Below are 25889 nucleotides of genomic sequence, written 5' to 3'. Positions count from 1 at the left end.
ACACTGAATTCAGATTCTGAGCTTTTGAGTCGTCCAGACTTTTGGGACAGAAGGACAGAGGCTGTACCATGTGAACACTGCTTGTCTTCGGGTGACTTATGATGTGTATCCCATATCACTGCCCTATGCCCAGAAATTAATTCTTGTGCTTTTCTATGCCTTTAAAATGAGCCTGAGAGGGGGAAGAAAAAAACTGAGCAAAACTTTCTCAAAGCAGCTTGCAATTTGTTCAAGGTCAGACAGAGATAGAGACTTTTTTTTCAGCTGCGGCAGGAGACCGAGGCAGCACCCAGCTTGCTGCTTCCCAGTCAGCTTTTGGCCAGTTGTTCAGTTTCTTTTTCTCCAGAGAGAGACTGAGAGTTGGACTTTGCTTTTCCTTCCCTGGAATTTCAGATTTTCTCCCTTTTCTACTGGGCTCCTTCAACCTCAGAGCACATCAGGAGGACTTTCCACCGAGCACAGAGGGCCTGGCCCTGGGCCAAGCCCCAGCTCCGAGGAGACCAAAGGGAGGACTCCAACACTTTTCCCAGGTTTTTTCTCCACAGTGACAGATTTTATTATTTATCATTATTATCCTTTTCCCGTGTGTTTGGTAAATAAATAGTTTTATCTCCTTCACTTTCCTTCAAGGAAAATTTATTTTTCCCGAACCTGGTGGGGGAGGGGTGGTTGTGCCTCCTCTCAGAGGACATATTTCTAAATTTGGCCAAACTGGAACACTGCTGTACCTCAGATAGACCCCAAAGCCATGGACTAAATGACCTCAGTGAGCATTTTGGGGACATTTGTAGACATTTCAAGGACATTTGAGAAAAGTGGTCCATAGACTAAGGGAACAATGTCTCTGTACCCCATCAAAAGGATGGAAAGACGGGTGGTGGTTAACAAGGGTGCACTGGAGACTGCGTGGCCTGGGCATGGAAGAATAGGTGGAGGATGGATTGCTTTTGTCTGGGGTAAGGTGAGTTTTGTTCAGAGTAGCTGGTGTGGGGCTGTGCTTTGGATCTGTGCTGGAAAGAGTGTTGACAACACAGGGATGGTTTTGTTCTTGCTGAGCTGGCACAAAGACATTCCTCCTCCTCCCACCACCCAACCAGGGCCAAGGCTGGGACTGCACAAGGAGCTGGGAGGGAGCACAGCCAGGACAGGTGACTGCAGCTGACCCAAGGGACATCCAAGACCTTACAGCATCATGCTCTGCATGTAGAGCTGTGGGGACAAGGAGGAAGAGGGGGACATTCAGAATGCTGGTGTTTGTTATCCAAAGTCACCATGACACGTGACAGAGCCCTGCTGTCCTGGGATGGCTGAATGCCTGCCTGTGGGAAGTGGGGAATGGATTTCTGGTTCTTTGCTGTGTGCATGGCTTTTCCTTTACACGTTAAACTCTTTATGTCAGCCCATGGGTTTTGTCACTTTTACTCTCCCAATTCTCTCCCTGATCCCACTAGGGCAGAGTGGGCAAGAGGCCGCATGGGGGTGACTTTCTGGCTGGGGTTAAACCACGACACACATAAATCTTGACAGCTGATCATGGGAATGGGTGATGCACTCCCTCACAGTGATGCCATGTTATGCCTCAGGAGTGAATCCTGCTTGATGTCCTTGCCTAACATTTGCAAGTAGAAAGGGTCAGGCTCTTTCTCTGAAAATAAACTGTGGAAGAGCCTAGTAACAATCCAGTGTAAAGCCTGGTTATCCAATCAACCAAAATTCAATCTCATTTTCCCACAGGAATCCTTTAGGAATGATCTGGATGCACAGGCCCACTTGTCCTTGCTCAGGGGAGCAGTGATCAACCTTACTGCAGAGAGGGCTGTAATCCCCATTTTCCATTCCTGCCAGGCATGAAACAAACTGACACTTCATAAAGCATTTTGTAATCCTGTTGGGATGAAAAAAACCCCAGTAGCATAATCCTCACTTGGCCTTGTGGCTCTCTTGTGTACCAGAAAAGAAAGGAAAGGAAGAACAGTCCATATCCTTTCTCCTCCTTTGTATAAGGTCTTCCGTAATTTAGACATATAAAGCACCTCAAATTCACCTTTATTCAAAGCACAAACCTTGTAAAAGTATTGTTCTCTCATCCCAAATTACCTCCATATAAATAAATTCCTGGAGCCAGCTCACAGAATTGGCTCAGGAGTCAAATACTTGGGAGAAGAACAGAGGAACGAGATTTGGGCCAGCTCCCACCAGCTGTCCAGTGATGTGATCAACGCATTTGTGCATCTGTGCTAACTCTGACCTGCCAGCCAGCCTGGGGAATACATTGCTTATTTGGATCTCCCACATAATGGTATCTTTCAGGATTAGATTTCATAGTTTAAGGAGGAACAGAACCAACTCATCAGTACCGATAATTAACAGTTTGTCAGGGTTTTTAGGACCAGATGACAATGAAGGCACTTCACTTTTAGGTTGCAACAGCCATCAAGCCAAAAATTGACTTCTGGTTGGTGCTTCAAGACAATGTGTTGAAGAAAGCATGATCCCCTATGCCTCCCTGTCCATATTCACCCCAAAGTATCTCCCTCTCACTGACATTAGCAAATCTTTTGAGCACAGGCCAACAGGAGAATAACGGAGGTCATTGAGTGTGGTTCCAAAAGATCAGTTTTCAGCGAAATAGGTCTGTGCAAAAGGAGACATCCCTGGGCTGTCCTGACAGTTCTTTTGGTGCAGCCAGCAGGGAGAACAAGCAGCACTTGCCATGAGTTATTTGTGAAGGGATTCAGGGCTGGATCCAGAAGCCTGATGCAGGAAGCCAAAGCAGAGTCAGAAGGGTGTCCAGCCCTTCTTGGCAGACGAGCACCGGCTGTGTGATGCTGATGGCTTCAATCTGCAATTGAACCGTGTGTAGATTTTGTTTATTGCCACTGAAGATGGCAGAGGAGTGAATGCTGCCCTTGTACGTTGTTTGTTGTCTTAAATGGGTGGCTTTCAAGGCAATGCTTCTGGCTTGCTCTGCTTTATTGTGGTGGGATGGGGCTGGGGGCTGTCAGTGTTGCTTTGGTAAAAATGGTTTCATGTCACAGTTGGTCGTAATTGAGAGAGTGAGAGCACATCCAAAAGCAACATTAAACAGATTGTGCTAAATATGATGTGCTATCTTAATCAAATGTGTCGTTTGAAGGGTAACCAAACACGGCCACAGCTTTACTGTCACTACATGGTCATTTACTGGGAGGCAATAAATTACACAGTGCTTGTTAAAACCAGAGTGACCTTTTCAAGGCTGAGTACAGCACTAAGTGTATTAAACGAGCCGTGTTTCCTTATCTGGCATGACAGATGTTTGATTTTGTTGACATTTTCAGGAATGCACAAACAATTACGACTTCAATTGTTTATTCATCAGAGAATGCAAAGCTACCTGATGGTGCTTATATACTGGAGGGTATTGCTCAATAAATCTTGCTGGGGTTGTTGGTGCCACGTAAGTTTATCACGCATTTAAAAAGACATAAGCAGTGATTTTTTTTCCTTCGTGGAAAGGTCATTCCTTTCTGAGGGGTGATGTTTTAGGCACCAGCAGTATCTCATGGAAGCGTGAGACATTTAACAAATTACTTCCAGGCATTACAGAGAAACCAAGCATTGGCACAAAACTACATGAAAAGGCATCTAATTTGGGTACTCCTGAATTTTACAAGACTCACCAAACCAAGGAGTATCCTGCTCCCTTGGGTGCTCTCTGAATGGATGGGGAGTAGCTGATGGATGTCTGACTGGGAATTCTTTCCCTTTTCTTGGTGGCAGTCCAGAATTTCTAATTTTTTGGCAAATGTTTGAGCATGCATTTCAATTTTCTTCCACTTATAATACTTATTACAGCAACAGAGCACTGTGAAAACACTGCCTGTTGAGAAAATGAGGTAAGGGAATGATTACAGTCCTTTGGACTTTTGTGTGAGACCACTTGAACTGAGCAAATAAATGAAGAATTAGACAATATTTATTCAGATATTGCAGCACTATATAAATAATAATTCTGTGCAAAGACTGAAGTTTTAGGAATTAGGTTTGACAGCTAAGAAGTGCAGAATACAGGGAAATGTAATGGCAAAGCTTTAGAAATGGTTTTAATTTCTTCATTCTATGCATATTCATTCCCAGGTAACAAATATTATTTTTGGGTGGAACAGAGAGCAACTCCAATCATTTACATAATTGTTATTTTTTACCTGTACACCATCATACATATACATTAAAAATGGATGTAAATTAATAACTAGGAAAAGATGCATCACACAAAGCTAAATAAAATGGTTGGACAACAAGCTGACATTTTTTTTACACAGTTTTGGTTTTTTACAATATCTACATATGTTTCACTGTTCATTTGATATTCAAAAGAATTCCTTAATTGGATAGGCTTTGACTATACCCAACTGCTATTTTATAGCTTCCCTGTCAAAACAAACCCCACAGAACGTTTTGCTAGGACTTCTCAATTTTTATTTTTTAAAAAGTATATCTGTATTCTCAGAAATGCAAATACATTTACGAGGTCTGAAGAGGCTCAATAAGGAAAACCTGAACTTCTGTTGTAAATGTCTGCTTTGTGTCACATTAGCAGTGCCATCCTTCCTGCCTTAAAACCACATTTGTTTTACAACACTTACAGTACCACAGAGCTTTGGCTCCTTTTTGGGGGTTTGAATGCTTTCTAAACTTACAATCTTGTTATGGTAAAAAGAAACTGAATGTGAGAAAAGAACACGCAGAAGATTATGAAGGGAAGGGAGGGAGAGAGGGAGCAATGAATTTTTGATAACCTGCAAGACTAACAGAGACATGAGTCCAGATGGTGCATTGCCTTTTAAATTACTTTTGCATTTTACAAAAAGGCTGGAAAATTTTCAAGTATTAGCAGCTGAATGGGATTCTCAAATAGGTATTTAATTATCAGCACTGAATAGCACCAGTGTTGACGTTTCATAGGGTATTTACAGCTAGAAATGGAGAAACTGCAGTTTTACAGAGTGGCTAGTGAAATAATGCAAATTTTTGAGAAGGAAAATGTTTGGGATTAAGGGTAAACAACAACATATCTTTTTTTTAGTGTATGTGCTGATTTTTTTTTTTTCCTAAATTAATTCTAGTTTAAAGGCTTCTACGTTTAGGGAGTATGACCTCCCAAAATCTGCCACTGATCTGGTGTACACTAAATGGAAGAATTGTCCTGAAAAATTGTTCTGTCTGAGTAATTTGAGATTGGCTACTCAGAGCTGTGTACCCTGGCTCATAAATGCTGCAGAAAATACAAGCCAGAATAACGAATTCTATTGCTGCTGCTTTATTTTTAAAGCCCTCCTGCAATTACAGATGGCTTAATTTAGTAACAGGTTACGTAGCATTCAAAGTGTAGATAGGAATCCTTATTTATGTTTCTTCAGGAAAATGAAACAATATTCATTTCTTCGGCACACAGCTACCAAATCCTGTTCTCCCTCTCATGTTTGGGGGGCTAAAACCTTGAGCCTGGTCTCTGACCCCCAGGCAGTGGCTGGGTGTACTTTGCACCTGCACAACTCAAACCAGTGAGGAGAAATACCTGGGAGAATTTAGGTCCCAGTTTTCTCTGTTGTTTTATTCACCTGGCAGGTGGCCAAGGACCCTTTGGTGGGCAGTTTTTCTTAACTGTGATTTGTTGCAGATGTGAGCCATTTTAACCTTCACTAAGTACCTCTTGCCCAGCAGCACCCTCCACTATTTCATCTTCAGTGAAATAGTTTGAGCTCTTGCTTTTTTTCCTCTTTTGTCAATAGACTTACCTTGAATTGTCTTCTATTTCTGTTTGGTCACTAATTTCTCAAAGGTCATTGATTCCTAAGGGAGAACAAAGGTTTCATTTAGCAATCTCACACGAAAATTGCTAGGGGGGTTTTAAGAAATTACCATTTTCAGTCCCTGATTACATATTGTCTTTTTCCTCTCCTGCAATTTCAGAAAAAACTCTCTTAGAGTGTGCCTCTGGCAGTAATGCCATTTTCAAAAGCAGAACCTGTGGTTATTTCCTCTCCTGCGTGACCTGATTTAGTGGGTGCTCACATGGCTGCTGGAGTGGTATCTAAATTTAGCTGGAGAAAGAAGAGGTGTGTGGTCACCTTCCACCCAGGTGAGCTGTTGTGCAGAGTATGAGAGGCCCAGGCTCAGTTTCAGATGATCTGTGGTGGCTTCCCAGGGGTGTTGCTTTAATCCACACGGTTTGAGCTGCTCTGGTGAGGGCGTGCTCTCACTACCACCCGCCGAGCTATTCCACTTTTCAGGGATTGTTTATGGCATAGGAGGGATGGTTCTGGAATTTTGCTAGGAGAGAAGGGGCCTAAGTTAAGTGTTCTAGTAAATAAGAAATAATAATTACGTACAACTGTATTTAAACACCCTCTGGAGAAAGTGCTCAAAGTCCAGTCTTCTCTCACAGGAAATTAAGTTGACTATCAATTGTATGGGCTCCTTGGAAGGAAAAGTGAACCATTTATGGCACCCAAGACCCCAAAAAAACATGGGGGTCCGAGCCCTGACTTTGTGCTCCGTCCTGTCTTGGTGCTGATATTCTGCTTGGCTTTCTGGGCTTTTCACTTCCCATTATTGGAATTCCCTATATAGCAGGAAAATTGCCTTGAATCAACCTAAAAAGTAATCTCTCTAAAGTGTTACTAGCTTAGGTTTTGCTGACCTATTTAGGATTAGAGTAGCTGGCAATTTGTTTTACATAGTTTGATTTCAGAGGTAAATTCCAACTGAACTGCTGCAGTTTTGCTTTAACTTCAAAGCAGTGTCAAACAGAGAATTAAATAAAATTTAGGTAATTTTGAAGTCACACCTTCAGCTACTTCAGTTGTGCTGCAGCTGGGCTGTCAGGTGCCCACACTCTGCTTTTGGATTATGTAGTGGGCTGAGGAACTTCACCTATGCCTAGCAATTAAATTACACAGGTATTTGCAGAATACTTCCCCATTTGTGCTGCCACTCCAGAATATGAAAATAAGGGCCCTTACTTAGGAGTTGCCAGCTTTCCCCCGACCCCTCCAAAAAACCCCCATCTCTTCCATATCCAGCTTCATAAAGACAGCACTAAAGTATTCCCAAATGAGCTGTAAAGAGGCACTTACAGCTCCTGGCAGCGGGTTGAGACAATACTGAGTTAACAACTGAACTCCAGCTGTCTGGCCAAAAACAATTCTCTGCAGTATTGGATTCAGAGGACAGCACCACGACTGGGAGAACCAAACAGGAAGGAGAAGTGACAGCGTGGTTTTGGAGCACAGGGATGTGCATATTTCCAGAAAAGTTTCCAATTAGCAATTCCCCAAATCTGCTTCGGGCTATCAGAAAACAAAGATGTTGGAGAGATTGGTCTTCCTTAGGGAGGCACATCTTCTTCAGCTTTCACTTTCAATTACCTGGATAGCTCACAGAGGCAAGCAAAAGAATTTCTCACTCATATTAATGGCCTGCATATTTATGTTTGTGGTTTTTTCCCTGACAGCCCATTCTGCTACTGTTTCAGGCAACAGCTTTGGTTCACAGCAAAGCCCCATTTAGCCAAACATCTGTGCTGATTGATTAGCTTGGTGGCTAGCAGGTTTTCCCTTCCTTGAGAAAGAGATCTTTCTTCCTGTCTTTACAAAACCAAATTTAGTCCAGGAATATGGAGTTGTGATTTGGGTTTCTTTTTGGCTAAACTTAGTCTAAAGAGCTCTCAAGAATTATGAATTTTAATGGTGCAACCAAAATTTTACAAAAAAAAAGCAAAACCTCAGACCACACTCTTCCCTCTCGTCTCTGTCCTTCCATCACTTGTCATAATTCTTATATACATTTATATACATTTTCACATACATGATTTTTACACTTTTTTTTTTTTTTTTTTGCCAGCAAGGTACATTTCCACATTTTGTTGCTGGCTGTGCCTTAGTCAGGTACTCAGCAATGCTATTTATACAGTGACATTTTTCAAAGAGCTGCACGCTCTACATAGCTAATGGAAAAAGGTGGTGCAACCACAGAAAAGAGCTTAATGTTATTCATGGAATACCAAAGGAGAAAATGGAACAGTGGATCACATTAATTCCAGCAAATACTATTATTTTAAACTCTTTTAAATTCAAGTCAAACTTATTGAGCATATCATCCCAGAGAGCAACTAACATTTATCTTCCCTGTGCAAGCAGAGCAAACAGGAGCTGAGCGGGTGCTTGCTGTTTGCAGAAGGGATTGCCTCTGACAAACCCATGGAGAGGGTAGGGGGGAGAGCCCACACTTATGTTTTAATTGAAACAATGATTAATTGCAACACACAGGGTCTCACAGTCACTGTCTTTCCGTCTCGACCTGCCATAAACCACTCAGTGCTACTCCAAAGTGTTTTTCCTGTAGCATATGTCCTAAACTTGCACCATTCCTCCTATTTTTCAACCTGTGTCTTTTTGTGATAATTGAAGATGTAATTACAGCACTTTTAACAATAAATTAGTGTGTTACTGTGGTCCTCTGATACACATTCCAATTTCCAGTTAAGCAGTCCAGAGACTTAATCTGTTTTGCCCTTCTATTTCTGTCCTAATGTGTATTTTCACACATTAAAATAATGATTACAAATAGCTTCTCATAGCCTGTTTAATGTACTCTACAGAGGTGGGAACAGGCAGGAATATTTTTATAGCATTGGCTATTGTATATCACCTCTGATATCACCTATTGTGTGTATCTTTTGACCTTTATATAACTTTATTTTTTTGATCATGAAATTGAGAACGAATTTCTTTTTCATGGAAGCAGCAATTTTTTTTCTTTCCTTCCCTTCTTTCTCCTTTACAATTCTATTTAATTTTTTAAAAAATCCCATTGATGTTACTGCACTGACAACTCAACCAAAGTAATGAATTACAATGTATAGATGATCTTTGCTTTTAAAGGATAAAAATAGTTTGAATGTGCTAGCTTGTACAATACTAAGTTCTACTTTCACATATTTTTCCTCCAGCCCTGTCTCTAAACTTCTAAACTGCTTCATGTTCAGACAGAAATAAAAATCTCAGACTAGCAAGAAACAAGAAAAGAGTAGCTGATAACTTATATTAAAAAATATTTTGAATTTTTTCCCTACTATTTAATTAACAGTAAAATGATCTTAAAGGAATTTTCATAAGTAACTCATACTCTTAATTACTGTACAGGACAATACCTAAAGGAGTCACAATTTAAAGGAAGAAAGAACTTAGTCCAGGTTTCTGTTTTACTTATATCAATCTATTATGAGAGGGTTGCCCACAATAATTCAGAAGTGTGGCTCATCCAATCCAGTGTCTTATCTCTAACATGGATCGATACCAGATGCTTCAAAGCACAACTGAACAAGACTTGAAACTTCTATTCTTTGGGGGTAAAAAAAAAATCAAACTCCCTTTGCTTTCTGAAAAGTGGATATGAAAAAGATATGCTATCAAATTAATTGCTAGACAGAAATTCCAGAATAATTTGATTTGAAAAATAATATATTCATTTTCACGAAATCAAAGTACTTACCCTGTTCAGTGTAACTGAACCCGAGTCCTTCCAGACTTGTCCCTCTGGAACAAGGAGTGTTCCAGAGTAAGAAAGAAAGATCCACAAACTGAAAACATCCCAAATATTAAAATATAAGGACATCTGATTCACATCCACTCAGATTTAGTTCAGAAACAGCGTGAAGACTATACCTAACATAATTAAAATAATAAGCTGTGAAGCTCTCTAGAAGCAAAGCAGAAAGGTTTTGAGTTTGTGCCAAAACAGAAATCATGTAGGCAAAAATTATAACAGTGAAATTGCAAAAAAAAAAAAAAAAAAAAAAAAAAATCAGGGATTATTAATGATTTTCCTTAAAATTGGCATCTGGCAAGCAAAAAATTACAATCATTCACAGAGATGTGTTATTTCCCAGAAGTCCTTTAGCCACTGCCTTTTTTCCTTCATACAATTTTAACGACAGAGGAGCACCACTTCCATATTGCTTTTTGCCTATTTTCAATTGATTTATCTTCTACCAAGTCAAGGTGCCCTAAAGGGAACTAAAAAGACTATTTTAAAATAAATATTTCATTGGGTACCCAGACTATTATATAGCTGAGTGTGATGGAATACACTGTTATGTTTTTGCACAACTTAATTCTGCAGCTTGTGGGCTTTAATGAATCTGATCCATCCCTCTTAATACCATTAAATATCAGTTCATTCTTATATATTTGTAGTGACACTTCTGTCTCTAGAATCACTCAGGACTGGGTATTTCCATGTTAATATCTGTGGTGGGAATGTGTTTAGAGAAATCATTCTGGAATGAGAAAATAAGGTGAGAAAAAAATCTGAGTTTCTCTGGCTCACCTCTTTAGCAGTCAGTAAACAAATAAAAGACTAGGAAGACTTAAAACAATACACTATAGAATGGGTAAACTACAAGAGATTAAGACCAAGGTAAATTTGGGGAGTAAATGAAAAAATGGGCAGTTAAATGAATAAACAAACAAATAAGTAAGTATGGTTGAGGAAGTGTTGGCTGAATGCAGTGATCTTCCCATATGAGCAAAGAAACGAATGCAATCTGGAGTTGTGTCTCTGTGAAATTAAAACACAAACACCTGGCATTAATGACAGGAGCCACATCTCTCTCAATGACAACCTGTATTTTCCACCCAGGCAACCAAAATAATGAATTTTAGACTTTGCTTTATTGAGAACTGATGAAATTACAGATAATCTAGAAGTAAAAAATGCCTTTGGGTAGAATGCAGACTGTCCCATTTTGTAGTAACAGAAAGACCAGCACAGATCTGTTAATGTGTTTCTGCTGCAGAAATGCAAAGTTCTGAAGTCCTAAGGGAACCAATTACTTAAGTCAGGCAGAGAACTTACGGGCTTGGTAATTGATGGGGCTTGAAAAGTACTGAAAACTGCCCAAGCAACTCATGTAGGGGACCAACCCAGTTCTAGAGGGACTAATTACAGCTTCGGCAGCACACAGGAGTTAGAGAGTTTGCCGTGAATGGAGAACCCAAGTACTCATTTTCTAACTCGCAGTGTGCAGGTGTTTCATCAAAAATACAAACTAACAACTACCTGTACTCAAGCAACCTTCAATTAACTGACCCTATTAACGAAGGCTACAAGACTGTATTACATTTCCTTTGTAAATGAAAGGTTAACTAGCAATAGCACACCACAAACACAGGTTTATCAAATAGTTCATGACTAACATGATGCATTTTATCAGCCCTCACACGAAGCAGGGCTGATGTTGCTTAATTTTTGCATGATTTGTACTGGCACACAAAAGCTGAGGTTATACAAGGAGAGCTGGAATACAACCACCAGCACAGAGGAGGTTCAGATCCTCCATCCCCTCAGCACACAGCCATGGAAATTATGTAAAACAGCAGCAGATGGAAGATTACAGGTACTGTGCTCCACATCAGTGATTTATTTATCTGAGTCGGTAGCAGGGTTGGAAACAAGGTCATGATTTAGAAACTTCTTATAACTACTAGCCCCCAGGACCTTTCTGCTTCTAAATGACTACAATCCATCAGTGTAACAACACTGTGAAGAGATGATTACAGCTTTAGAACACATCACAAGAGGAGAAAGTCTCTAACATTTCATCCAAAAATAATTCCTTTTAAGTTTAACCACCCATGCTCAAAAGTATCTTTGAAAACTACAAGAGAAGGGGGCAGCATTCAGAAAGGAGACCTTGTTTTAAGCACAGTAAAGGAACTGGTTTGCCTATCCCACAGGGTGACCCTTCAGAGGTGGTGTGTGCCCTTTTCAATTACATCAGGGACTCTGGAATAAGGAGGAACAGTCATCTTGCACTTTAGACTCACCCCTGAAAAAAGAAATGTGGAACCCAGGAGCTGTTCTGTTACGAGCAGCATGTTACCACTCCCACATACTGTTTCTGGGGGAGCTTGATGAGAAACTGACATCCATACAGAACAGCAAGAAAATACAAAATTTTATGAAACTGTTCAGTTTGCAGATTCTGATGCTTCAAGCCACAGTAAATGCACTGTGCTGCAGCAGGAGGGAAAGAGCAGAGCAGAAAAGCTCACAAGAAAAGCAGCTCACAGCCTTTCAGAGCACTGCCTGCAAGGGTGAAGGGGCCATCCCAGAGCAAGGCCAGTGCTTTCCATAGCCTGTGCCTCCAGAAAGCAGCGTGGCCACAACAACAGCAGGTGTGAAAATGAGTTTCTATTTGTGCTGTCAACAAGGCCACTGACTGAAGTGTCTGTGAGTTCTCACTGGTTTCAGTATCCTGACAGCATTCACAGCTCCTGGACTATCTTTAATTACACAGGCCTCAAGGCCAAGCACAGCTCTACCAGCAGAAAGCCATCAATTCCCTCCAAACACCTCCAAACCTACAGTAGTTCCAGTTTTGGTAACTGTAGAATACTACCAATAATTTTTTCTGGTCAGAGTTATGCCCACCTCATCCCCTGAGCCTGAAGCCTCATGAAACCTTTACAACAGTGCCCAAGTTCCTGCTCAGAGCTGATGCTACAGAGACCTAGGACCAGCAGCTCTTTAGAACAGCTGAGCATGGAAGAAAAGCCAAAGAAAATCCTCACTGAAGTTAAACAATTCTGCAGCATGGATTATATGACAGGATACCCACTTCTATAAACAATCCCAAGTCATTATTCTGAGCCGTAACAGAAGTTCAGCCCAATCCCAGTTTTGAAATGTTATTTTCCCTATCCCGTTTTTATACAAAATGACAGCTAACTGTTTAATTTAATGGCAAAACACTGCAATTTGAAGGGGTTCTCAGTACAGACCAGCTGTCAAAAGCACTCAGGAGTTTCACAAAACACACAGCCCAAGGCCTTGGGGTTTAAGATTTTATTTAGAGATATCCAGCATGGGTTGCAGCTATCATTTTCCCATTGAACAATGCTGTGTAGAAGACTTCAGCTCTGCAAGAAAAAGAAATTGAACACATTTAAGAACCCTGTAATAAACATTTAATTAGAATTTTTGATGGGCTTTGCATCATCCTCTGTCTGGTTTTGCATCAGAGGCCTTGACTTGCATGGAACCACACAGTTCTACATGCACAAGTTCAATACAAGTCTGCTGATTTTGGTTTTCTCCTCAGTCTAGGGTGGAAAAACCAGCAAACTGGTAAAGGAATTACATAATTTGTTCCAATTATGAGATTCCAGTGAGGATTGTTATTTCCTTTCAAGAACTATCTGTGTCACTCAAAAACGTTTTAAATTCTCAGACTACAGACAATATTGGGGTCCCAAAGTGGAATCAATTTAAGACAAAGTGAAGTGGGCTTTCAACTGGAAGTGGCATACTTGCACAGTCTGAGTCATGTCTGAGGCTTCCTTTATTAGAATCATCAGCACGCACCAATTAATTTCTGTTAATGACCTCATCTCAACTGGACAGTGTGCCATAAACCATTAGGAATGATGTAGGTGGTGACATTGTTTTGATACAGGGCAGGTTCAAGAAAACTTTATTTCCCCCTGAGCTTTATCTGGCACATCAGAAAGCGTTTACAGCATCACAGTTTCTCATCCTGTTCTGTCACATCACACGTGCCAGAGACTCCCACAGATCACGCCAGGCACAGCTCTTTATTTCCTCAGGGGAGGAAACAGACATGGCTTTGGTTAGAGCCAGAAGCTGCAGGCAGAGAGGTGTGGCCTCTGGGGAGGCAAAGGTCGCAAACCACCAGAGTGCAGCAGCTCTGTGACACAAACTTCCACCTGCTCACCGTCCCAGTTATGATGCAGCTGCAGACCACAACTCCTCAGAAGCTGCACTGCAAAAGGTTGAGGGTTATAAGGGTTTTTGATGAGGTCAGGCTCCCTAAATTCCACAGTGCTATGAAATCCAATAAAAGCAGTTACCCAGCTAGTGCAGCTATGGCCTGTCCTCTTCATTTCTTCAGGAGCTGGTGTCTGACTATGAGGAAAGGGGCACCAAATCCACTCCCGAAGAATGCACACATCATCGCGAGCAGCCGCCACTTGTTGTCCACAGAAAATGGGAGGTTCTGGAGGAAAAAAAGGGAGTTCTACCTTTGCAATCAATGCATTAATTCCTTTCTCATCCATTTAAAAGTGCTAAGAATCTCAGAGCAAAACAAATACGCAGTTTCAAAGCATTTTCAATACCTCTCAAGGAAAGAAACACAGTATTTAGGATAGTAAATAACCTTCCAGTACCTGAAGGGCACCTACAGGGAAGCTGGAGATGGACTCTTCATCAGGAACTACAGTGCCAGGACAAGGGGGAACAGATTCTAACAGAAAGAGAGGACACTTTGGGTGGATATTAGAAAGAAGTTCTTCCCTTTAAGGGTGAGGATGCCCTGGCACAGGGTGCCCAGAGCAGCTGTGGCTACCCCTGGATCCCTGGAACTGTCCAAGGCCAGGTTGGATAGAGCTTGGAGCAGCCTAGGAGAGTGGGAGATGTCCCAGCCCACGTCAGGGGGTGGAAAAAATGATCTTTAAGGTCTCTTCCAGCCCAAATACTCCATGATTACAGCTTGGGTGTGACCTCTGGAGGTCACTTTGTCCCCTTTTCCCCTCCCTCTCCAAGCCAAGGTGGGGCCAGTTTGCTGCAAGTCTCACGCAGTCAGATATAAAACCCCCTGAGGATACACATCCACAACCTCCCCAGTGTTCTGGTATTTCATCATCTTCACCGTGAAAAAATTTCCTCATCTCAATTACACACGTAAAATTAGCCTTTTAGACCAAAGGCTTGAGAAAACACGCCAGGTACATCAGAAAGCGTTTACAGTATCATTGTTGCCCCTCATACCGCAATGCTCATCATCTGTACCACCGCGGGGAAGGGCGCTGGCGTCTATTACCACACGATCTGCGCTGCTGTGGCATCACCGCGCCACGCCAAAGCCCACATAACAAGAACCAGCCCAAGGCAGCCATCAACCCCCACACCACCATCCCCCTCCCCGCGACCTTCAGCGGGCTAGGACGCTCCTGCCCACCTTCCCGGGTCCCTCCTCATAGTGGCTGCGGCGGATGGCAGAGGTAGCGAAGCGGCGGACGCCGGCGGACAACATGGTAGGGACAAGAGACAGCGGCCACTCGTCCGCCCTGCGCGACCTTCCCGAGCGCGGCGCGGCTGACAGGAGCCGGAACCGGAAGCGGGAAGGAGGAAGTGAGCTCCCCGTGCATGACGGGAGCTGTAGTTCCGCAAGGTCACGTGCAGCCAAACGACGGCCTGCGGTTGGTCGAGCCCCGCGCGCGCTCCCCGGGGGCGGGAGAGTCCCGCTCGCCCGCGCCGCCATTTTGTGGTGGCTGAGGGGCGGTGGGGAAATGGCGGGAGTGGGGCTGGCGGGTCCGACGCTTAGCTACGTCTCGCGAGCTGCACTGGACCACTTTTAACGCAGAACTCATGGATCCCGCTAAATGGACGAAAAAATACAGTAACGGAGTGGTCTGTGTTGGAAGGGACCTTAAAGCTCATCCAGTTTTACACTCCCCGCCCCCTCCAAGCCCCGTCCAACCTGGCCTTGGACACTGCCAGAGATCCAGGGGCAGCCCCAGCTGCTCTGGGCGCCGTGTGTTAGGGCCGCACACCCTGACAGGGAAGAAGTCTTTCCCCAGATCCCATCTCACCCTGTTCCTCTACTAATTTGCATCCGTTCCCCCTCGTCCTGTCACTCCATGCTCTTTTTTTAAAAGGGTTCCTCTCCATCATGATGGATGGTGATGATTTCTACGTGATTTATTTATATGGTATCACTACCTTTAATGACTATATTGCGGCGTATTTAAAGAAACTTTGGCAATGTGAAGGGAAAGAAAGACCCCTAGCAGTGGTCGCATTTGCCAAAGGAAAAACAAAATCGGGGGTCTCTAGCTGTTTTCTTACATAGAGTATTTTAAAAACAAACTCTTATTTTAGGAAAAGGAGTTTGATGCTGCCATCTCAGTGTTGCAAGGATGCAATTTGTTTTTATAGCCTTTCTACATATTTATGTACTGTCAAAGAATAGAAAACCAGGATTTTTGTGCTCGCCAAAGTAATGCTTTAATAAAAACAGGTTAAAATGCCTTTGAGAAGTGAGGCTTAATTACATTAGTTGATGGTCCTTGACCATTAGTAGGTGAAGTAGAACCCTAGGACACCTTGTGTCATTACTTGTGGATCTAGTTGTGATTTCTTTAGCTAGTTGTTTTTCAGATTTTTTCCCTTTGTTTAGATAGACTTTTTATTTTTACTTGTCAGAGTTTGCAGTACTTTTTTTTTTTTCTTCATTTGCTGATTCTAAAAATCTACTGAAAGATGCTTCCCTATTCTTGGTAACTTCCATTGCTATTCAGGCAACCAGGTCTCTTCTCCCCCTGTTCTCCCTTTCTCAAGCATTTTCTAATTGGAATTAATATGACAATAGTGCTCTGCAATTTGCTTTATCATCTTTATAACAAATGTTCTCATTTTAATGTGGCTCTTCTCGCCCTGTAGTGGGTTTTATGGTGTTGCTGCAGAGGAGATGCTGAATAGAGGCATAAAGATTCCTGTTACACATCTGCATTAGCAATAGCAATTTAATCCTTGGTGCTCTGCAGATGTTTTTTCTGTAGACAGAAGCAGGGATCTCTAGGTAAATATGATAGAGAGTGGTAGAAACCTGGAGTTGTTTTACAGCTGGAGAAATACAGCTGAACAGTAAAACCTGTTCTCCTTCAAGGCATAAACTGATACCAAGTAAGTTGCTCGCCAGCCTCAGAAAGCCATGCAGGAGGAGTTTATAGTAACAGATTCCGATGGGATTGACTGGCATTTTGGTGAAGGAATGAAAGATAGTATCTTTCAAAGTGCTAGAAATAGGATGTACCTTAATTATGATGAGGATAATCAGGTAACAGAGCAGATTTTCACAGGAGATGCCAAGTGCTCCACTGTGTGTCTTTATAAAAAGGCTATCTAACCCACACACAAACGGTGGGAATGACAGAATTAATTACTGGGTGAAATTCCCTGGCCTGTGTCATGCATGGGGTCACAAAGGGTGATTATAGTGGTACCTTCCAGCTTTTAAATCTATGAATCTTTGAATCTAGGCTGCTAGTTCACATGCATCTTTTTATATCTACCTTCTTTTCTTCCTTTAAAAAAACCTTACCTTTTGCCAGGTTATCTCTTTCATCTTCAGTAATACATTACATTTTGCTGCTGTGAATATGTCTCAGTGATGAATTCTTTCAGGTACTGCTTTCTTACACACTTTTCCCTGCAAAGAATGTTTCTCTCCTTGAGCTAGATGCCAAAAAATGCAAATAAGAAAAACCACGGGTAGCTAAGGAAAGTAATGCACAGGATCTGTCTTTTGTGATCTTGATGGAAGAAAGAAGCATAGAAAGGTTAGGATGTGTTTTACAAAATACACAGGGCCCTACTTTGGGGCTTGAAACTGCCAATCACTGAGATGCAGTGAGAGAACCAAGATAAAAGTCATACTGGCTTTTTGAATCCTCTTTTATGAGTAAGTGAACAGCTGTTTTTAAATGCTGGAATTACGTATAATCAAGTTCAGATATGTGTACTTCATGAAAGCTTTTTAATAGCATAAACTCCCTAAATTGTTTTGCTACTGTCATGGACAGAGCGCTCCGGAGACAAAATGATCATCATAGATGACACAAAACCATTGTTTTTCTGTAGAAATTATCCTCTATTTCTGTTGACATGATAAATTATTTTGTCTAGCATTCATCTTAGGAATTAACCTCCCTTCAGGCATAAGGTCAGGTATTAACCACAAGATTAAGAAATTGTTAAGTGCTAAGTAATAAAAGAGAAAGGGTGAGTAGAAGCTGTGAGACATTTTATAATGGATATTTAATGACACGTTTTTTGGCAAACATATGGGTTAACAAAAATTTCTCTGATAGAATAATTCGTCAGTCAGTCTAATTTCACAACTGTAGAAGTATGCCTTTCATAAGAATGATTACTTTGCCTTATTTGTGATAATGGCTTTCTCCCACAAAGTAGGTATTCTGAAATATAAAAGCGTGTTACAGATGTAAAATAAACAGTTAATAGTATTAAAAATAACGTGTGGATTTTCTAAAAGAGGTGTTGGTATGTGAAGCATTTGTATTTAGCACAAATACACCTTGAAAACCTTGAAATGAAATACAGATAATGTTAGTTTAAAAGAGTTATTAGTCACCGAAGATACTTACCTTGGTTCCAGAGAGCCCACCTAAGTCTCAGGAAAGTGGAGTAGTAAAAGGAATTGTCCTTTGGAAGCAGTTACAGAGTTGCTGCAGACATTGATAGCCATAGGATGGCCGTGGGAGAAGGTTGTTAGGAGAAGTAGCATCTTTCATTCTCCCATGATAGTTGTTAAAACCAGTCAAGCTTCCAAATGTGCAAGCCTTCCTTAAGGTGTGAAACTGAGTTACTTCCAAAGGTAAACATGCACTGAAAATAATTTTTCAGGATGCAGTTCAAGGGACACTTTGTTCCCTCAGCTGTTCTTTGGAGTGGATAATTTCACAGATCTAGTTCAGGGTGTAGTGGCAGAAAGTCTTAACTGGCCCACAGAAAGGTGTGAAACAGTTGTAGCATTAAGAAGGAATTTTAATAGAATTAGTGCTTTTCTTGGCAGCAACATCAGTTATATTGGCAAAAAGATCTTGTCCAACTATTGCTTTACTGCTGAATACATATGTATTATTTGTTATTAGGGCATGAGAAAATTATTACATGAGAGAAATCAAATTCTTTCCCAAGCCCCAGACTGCTAATGCCTAATGCATTTATTAATGGTATTAATGGATCATCCTTGATGATATTGAAGATAAGGTGGTAGGTATTAAAATATTACGCACTTAAAAAGATTTCAGTGTATCATGGTATGTTATAAACAAGAGGATAAAGTAGATGGAAGTTTCTTTTTGTACTGTAATACCTTTATGTGCAAACATCTTCCTGACAATCTACTGTTGTCATTTTGTCAGCCACCACTCCACAATTTGTCTTTAAGACTGTGTAATTACCATTTTTAACCTTTTACCGTTAACATGCTAACATGAGAGTTAACATATGCAGCTCAAGTTACTGTTCTCCAGCTGAATTAAAATACTGTGATGTTTGCACCTGTTTGAAACCCAAGAGTGGACCTGTGCATCCAGATTTGGCCTGGTAGCTCTGGTTGTATCATTTGGTTTGCTATTAGGATTGCAGGGGGAAGTAATACAGTACTTGTGGAATTCATACTTCTAAGTCATCGTGAATATAAAAGTGCTGCAGGAACTTTTCTGCTGTGACTCTGCTTATTAGTGTCATTTTTTAGTGAAAAACACGGGTAGTATGAAGAGTTGAGGACGGATTTATAGATTGTTATGCATGAAAGCAGCTGTAGCTGGGTGTGCATAGTGACAAAATTACAGTTTTGGCAATGTACCTATATAAATTTATTTTCACATTATGTGAAATAGCTCAAAAAATACCCTTCATGTAAATGATTCCTTATGAAAGCAGAGTCTCGTTTGTACTAACTATCTGTATTTCAGCAGCTGAAATAAGTGTCTAACAATAATATTTTACCCTGAAAGAATTACTTTTTTTCATTAAACTTTTGCAGCATTAATTAAATCTCCCTAAAGTCTGTTTAAAATATGTAAGGGAAGGTTGGTTACACAGAACCTACTCTGGAGGCTCCATGAGAATACAGCACTTGCACAGTGAGTAAGAGCCACTTTGCATTATTTATTTTTTCTTCATGTCTTTCTCTAAAATGGAGTGTGTAAAGCTCTGTATTTTTATCATAGACACCAAGACAGTTGGTTTGCAGTTACAGCAAGCAGCATTATAATTACTTGCATTTTCAACTATCTCACTGTAACAGCCATTGCTTGGTTGCTAAAGCTTGTGCTTGAAGGAGGTCTTTGAGTGTAGGAATATCTTAGGAGCCTTGAAATCACAATTTTTCCTTGCAGGTGCAATACTCAATTTACTTGGTGGTAAAACCAAAAAATACCCTAAATTTTTCGGCCCTATTTGTGCTTATTTTTTCTATAGTTTAAAATGGGATTTTTTTTTTTAAGTCTTCTGATTGGTTTCTCCACCAAGAGGACAGGATGTGGTTGAGAATATGCAAGGAAGTAAAAAAAGAGCCCTCAAAACACAGTTATGCTAATATACATATGATATCTATGATTCACATACTTGTCACATATTGTTTTATGGCTGTTTCCCTCTTTATAATTCTTCAGTCATGCACAAGCCTTTTTAATGTATTTGTATTCCTATATTTATTTGTAAAATCTTCCACTGATGCCTTGTTTCCAGCTGTTCACAGCTATACACGCTGTTACCCTGACTGAGGTAAGTGAAAGACTTGCATGTGTCTTAGTTTAAAAAAACCTTACAATTGAGCATTTTTGTTCTCCCTTAATCTTGGAAAGAAGTGCTGATAGGTAGAGCTCCATTTAATAACAGCAGTGTTGTCAACTGGGTATTAGTTGTTTACAAAGCCATGACAGATATTGTGAACATTTCCTAAAGAAATGCATTCTTTACAGTAGGCTAAAATTTGTGATATGTTGGGCTAACCCATAAATGCAGCTGAGTTTTGAAGGAGGTATTTAACCTATCCAGTTTGGTTTTTTTTTTTTTTTACAAGTTAAAAAGACCAAATCACTCTCAAATTACCAAGTCGGCAATTAATTGGAAAGGGCTTGTTTGTGTAGACAAGGTGTACTGCTGTATATGTGGTAGAGTGATGTGCTAAGCTATCAAGTTTCTATAATTTCTGTGAAAAGGGTTGACCAAGCACAAAACCCAAAAATTGAGAAGCACTTGCCTGGTGTGGTATTTTTTTCAGTCACTGTAGGTATGCTCTGGGTGATTCCCAGTGCTCAGAGTTTCTGTGAGAAGACAATGTCAAAAGAAATACAACAATTAGAGAGAAATAAAGGTAGAAGGAGGAAGGCTTTTCTATTAGGTACTTTTTATGCAAAAAATCACTTTTAACTATCAAAGATCAATTTGCATTCCTCTATAACTTACTGTAACGATGTAATTACACCTCTGTTTACTATTGTTTTAAGTACTTTCACAGAACACTTTCTGGACTGATGCTTCCAGCAACTTCTAGTTGGCCATAAGCAAGAGCTCTCCGTATTATTACTTTCTCTTTCTAAATATAGCAGATGGTTTAGCTGATAAGCAAGTATTGCTCTAATTTTTCTTGTTTATATGTTGTTAGACTATAAATTCACTTGTGACAACAGCTTTTAACTGTGTCTTTTACAACAAGGATGCCTGCCAGGGTGGTTACTGCTGACTTACCATGATGAAAGAACAGTAACTGGTGTTTTTACAATCCATTCCCAGGTACTGTAGGCAGACACACCAGTGTTGACAGGAGGTGAAATTGTGTAATTTAAATTTTGACATCATTGAGGGTATAAAAATGATTTATTGTCTTAGTTCTCAGAGCTCAAAGGTGGAACTTCTGAAGTTCCTGAAAATACCTGCAGGTGCAGTAGTTCATGGAACCTGATGAGGTGCACCCTCAGGTCCTGAGGGAACTGGATAGTATTCACCCTCCTGTAAATACATCATAAGAAACTATGCACATTTCTTCAAATATTTTGATTCATTAGTAACATTCCAGTTCAGTGTAGCTGTTTTATTTACACATGAGCCTGTCAGTTCCTCCAGTGACCTGTTCACTGATTTCTCCTCTAAACTTAGTTTTTCAAAATGTTTTTGTAATATGCTGGTTAAATAGAAGTGTCACCTATCAGTGACCATTATCATGAAATATTAACTATTTGAAATGTTGAATGTGAAGTCTGCTGGTGGTCTCTGGTTTATATTCATTGTGCATCAACATTATCATCTTTGTTTATGAGGTCAGCAAGGAGCTAATGTCTGCCAAAGCACAGACACTTTTTGTGTCAGAACTGGCTGTTTGGTCAGCAGCCAATGCTGAAAGGGCAGTGAATATTTAAGTCTTGGACTTGGTTATGAGTTTTCTATGTAATTCAGGCTGTACTGACTCGCTCACGTTAAATATGACCTTAAAATGAAGTGACAGTGATGAGGACTCACACCATCTTCATTACAAACACTAACAAGGTCACTGTGCTGCAAAGTCTGGAGTTGAGTTTTATCAGTCAAATGAGCAAGATGAGTAGGAGGAAGTATTTTACTAATACACTTTTCATAGTGGGATAACCAGAAGATTTATTTCATAGAATGGCATTTTCAAAATGTTTTCAGCTGCTGCCTTACCATAGGTTACTGAGTATCCACAACAAAGTTTGTGCCAAGCTGCAAACTGCAAATGCAGCCCAAAAGCTGAGTAACCTCTGTTTTTCCTAATGGGAATCTCAAGCTAGTAATTTGCCACATCTTTTGGCACTGGATCTGCTTCTGTGACATATCCAAACATTTTAGTGGAACATATGCTGGATTTTGATAGCATGCAGGTTTCTATGCTGGAATATTCTCTGTGTGTGTTTCTCCTTCTTCACCTAAAACTGTCTTTTTACTAACCAGTAGTGTTTACTTTGTCTACTCTGAGGCACCATGAGAGAGTTTCCCGCTGTATCAGGTTTATGTGGCAAGGTTTTGGTAGTGGAGGACTGCAGGATAAAGTCTTGAAATAGCCAGCCTGTGTTAGGAAAATTTACGTTTGCCCTACTTACCTTGGAAATCATGAACTTGACTCTTACTGCACTCCTTTTGGCTCCTCTCAAGTCACCTAACTCCAAAATCCTTATGCAGGGTTTTACTTGAAAATTTTTAAAGATATTTTTTATCAGCTTAATATTTGCTCCTGAGATGAAAAAAAATCCTCTTAAACGTCTGAAGAAATACTCTCTGGAATTCATATTAGTGGATTTAGTGTCATTTTTAACCCTCTGTGGCTCCAAACTTTATCAGATGTTTGATATATTTATCAGATACCTTGAACAATTTCTTTTGCTCAAAAGGTTATCTTTTTTTCATGTCTCATCTTTGTCTTGTTCTATGTCTTGAAGAGATGTGTGCAAAACCTTCCCTGAAGAATTTGATAAGTTCAGCAGCTTGTCACTGGGACCGAGCTCTCTCCTTTAAAATAGTTCATTTTATAAATGGCAATTCAATACATTTTATAAAAGGAAATCATTTTCAACTAGACATGGGGATAGCAGTGGATTTTTTTTCCCACTGCACATACTCAATTGCTTCATGGAATTTCATTTCACAGTTGGAAACTTGACTCCTGACTAGAGCTGTATGATACTGCCAATTTTTGCTTTGACTATTCAAGTGTAAAAATAGCTAACTTTGCAAGAGTACAGCATGTTTAATCCAGCTCAAGGGTGTCATGTTATTGTAGAGCAAGTGGTTCTTGTCTTTGAAAATAACTGGGCTGAAGTAATGGAAATGTGAAACAGAAAAATGTCATTTGCCTGAAGGTACTCAGGTTGAATCAAAGGTTATTTATTGTTTGTCTTGATTAGAAATTAAGATTCTGAATGGCTAATTCTGACTTAAAATTACACAAAATGGAGCAGATTGATGGCCCATTGTCCTCATTTGTTTCCTACTGTTCTAGTAGCACACACTACAGTTGCATCCAGGTAAATGCGTTCCCTTATGGCTCCTCAGAGGGGGGAACAGGGCCTGGACAGCTGGGACATGAATTTCTGCAGGGGATGAAGCTTCAGCTTTGGAAGGACAAGCATGTGACTGGGTACCCGTTGCTGAGTCTTGCTTGAATACTGCTTGTAGAACTTTTTTTAAAACAGTTTTTCAGATAAATATGCAGCATGGGTGGAAACATTCTTGAAGCTTCAACTCTGTGAGTGAGAATTCAGGGACAGTCTGTAGAAATATGGGGCAGATATGCAAAGTTTCTCTAAGAAACTCAGTTGTCCCACAGTGTTTACTTGCATGCATAATATCAGACATCAACTTAACTTCTCATACAAAATTTTTATCACCAGTAGCACTTTCTCCTAGATTACATCTAAAGTGTGAGAGTTGCACATGTAGGATGAGAACACAGAATTCTTGTCTCTTGAGACTGAGGGTGCGTGCCACAACTTCATCCCAGTTCTTTGCCTGTGCTCTGTATTTCTGGGATTTCTTTTCTTTAGAAAATACTTGCAAGGCTTATGACGAGAGCCAGAAGTGGTTCTGACACTTATTCTTTTTCCCCAAATCTGAAGTATCTTTCTAGGCTTTCTTGGCAGATCCCTTGAGGCCATTTAAGCTGTTGATGTTTTGCAGGATTACCTTAAACTGCAGTTCCATCTCTTGAGTACTTGATGCATGAACAGTGATTTGGAGAGAAAAGTAGAAGGAAGCAGAGGGCTGGGGCTGGAAGCAAATACATCAAGAAAGGATATTTGGGAAAAGGCAGATGAGGAAAGGACCAGTGAAAAAAGACAGGGGATTGGATGACGTATCCACGAGACAACAGCATCAACTTGTATTCTGTGCTACCGTTCCCTCATGGATTCAGCAAGGCTCTTTGGGTGTACAAATGAGTGATAGTGGATGGTTCTCCAGTATGTGCTGAAATGCATCCCAAACTGGGATTGGTTTTACAAGCAAGCTTGTTTTCATCTGATGCATCTGATTTGGTGTCTTAATAAAAGGAAGGCAGTGACACATCTTTCTGTTATCATTGTCTCCAAAGGGCATGTGAATGTTATAAGGAAATATCTGTTAAATCTCCTGGAATTAGAAGTGACATTATAATAAACACTTTCAGTTTTTATTTACTGTGCCTTGTGTGATATTTAATCTTTAGCCTCCTACTGAGACTATTATATTTGTTGAGAGGATAAATATGTTTTCACATCTGTCATTCTCTTTCAGTAAAACATTCAAGCAGCAAGTTGTTGTCCTGGATGTTGTGCAGAGGCCTACTAGTGTTGGTGATGTGATACATCATATATCATATACATGTCAACATCATACATGTGATGATAGTGTGTACTTAAGATAGTTGTTAGTTCTTAATCATTGGGTTTTTCTGCCAGAATGTTTGTGTGCAAGTCCATGTTCTCTTGAAATCTCAGTCTGTTAACTATTTTTAACAATCCTAACATTCTCTGCAATTCTATCTTCCTAATTTACTTTATGGACTTTCTGAAAGCCTTTTATGACAATGTAGCTTTTTTTTTTTTTTTTTTTCCAGAAGTTGTAGCCAGGATTACACAACTGTTCTTTGAGAGCTGGGCCTGGGTTCAATTCAGCTGATCACCAAAGAAGACTACATAGCCCTGTACTTTATTTAAGTCACTTGCTCAAGAGTCCTACAGTGGCTTCAGCCTTAGGAGGCTTTCCTTGAGAGTCATGTTTATTCCACGTAAAGCAAAAATATGGTGCATTTTCCAGTTTATGCTTGAATTTATGGCAAGCAAAGAAAGATGAGTTGTGGGTACAAAGTCCAAATCAAATGTAATCAGTGATTTAGATCTGAAGGGGTCAGCAGCAGGTCCTGTCTGTACTAATTTATTCTCTTTAATAATCAACCAAAAAAAAAAATCTTACTGCTTTTCTTGGTCTTTTGCCTGTAGCTGTGTGGTCTTTGGAGAGAGTCTTGTCAAGTGTCAAAATCAGTGTCTCAGGGATTATCTAGCATTTTTCCATAGGAATTCCACAGAAAACGGAGGTGCAGGGAGGGTTATGCTGATGTTTAGTGCATTTCTTTATCATTCTTAATATGTATTACTCCTTCCTCTAAGTAAAAACTGCCTTCAACAATGCATTTAATGATTCTCTTTTCTAGAGAAATTGTAAATAAAGAAATAAATTTTAAAATCCTGTGACAGGTTTTCTAAGCAGTATTTCATGGTTGCTGGCTACTTGTTTGC

The 25889-nt window shown here is 40.3% G+C and overlaps 1 protein-coding gene and 2 non-coding genes across 3 annotated transcripts; all 3 read right to left on the bottom strand.

The window, feature by feature from the left end:
- Nucleotides 1–12879: 12879 nt before the first annotated feature.
- LOC116438370 (cytochrome c oxidase subunit 7C, mitochondrial) lies at nt 12880–15233 on the bottom strand. The gene is made up of 3 exons (XM_032097241.1): nt 15029–15233; nt 13920–14065; nt 12880–12968 (listed from the first exon to the last, which is right to left on the bottom strand). Exons 1-2 carry the CDS (start codon nt 15101–15103, stop codon nt 13949–13951), a joined length of 192 nt encoding a protein of 63 aa, XP_031953132.1. The 5' UTR covers nt 15104–15233; the 3' UTR covers nt 12880–12968; nt 13920–13948.
- LOC116438642 lies at nt 13548–13608 on the bottom strand. Its single transcript, XR_004237860.1, has one exon. It is a non-coding gene; the product is annotated as a small nucleolar RNA Z39 (small nucleolar RNA).
- On the bottom strand, nt 14797–14859 carry LOC116438643. Its single transcript, XR_004237861.1, has one exon. It is a non-coding gene; the product is annotated as a small nucleolar RNA Z39 (small nucleolar RNA).
- Nucleotides 15234–25889: the final 10656 nt, after the last annotated feature.

Source organism: Corvus moneduloides, chromosome Z (genome assembly GCF_009650955.1).
Source record: "Corvus moneduloides isolate bCorMon1 chromosome Z, bCorMon1.pri, whole genome shotgun sequence".
Taxonomy (NCBI): domain Eukaryota; kingdom Metazoa; phylum Chordata; class Aves; order Passeriformes; family Corvidae; genus Corvus; species Corvus moneduloides.
The sequence above is the reverse complement of the archived record's forward strand: the minus strand, read 5'-3'. Positions and strand labels throughout refer to the sequence as shown.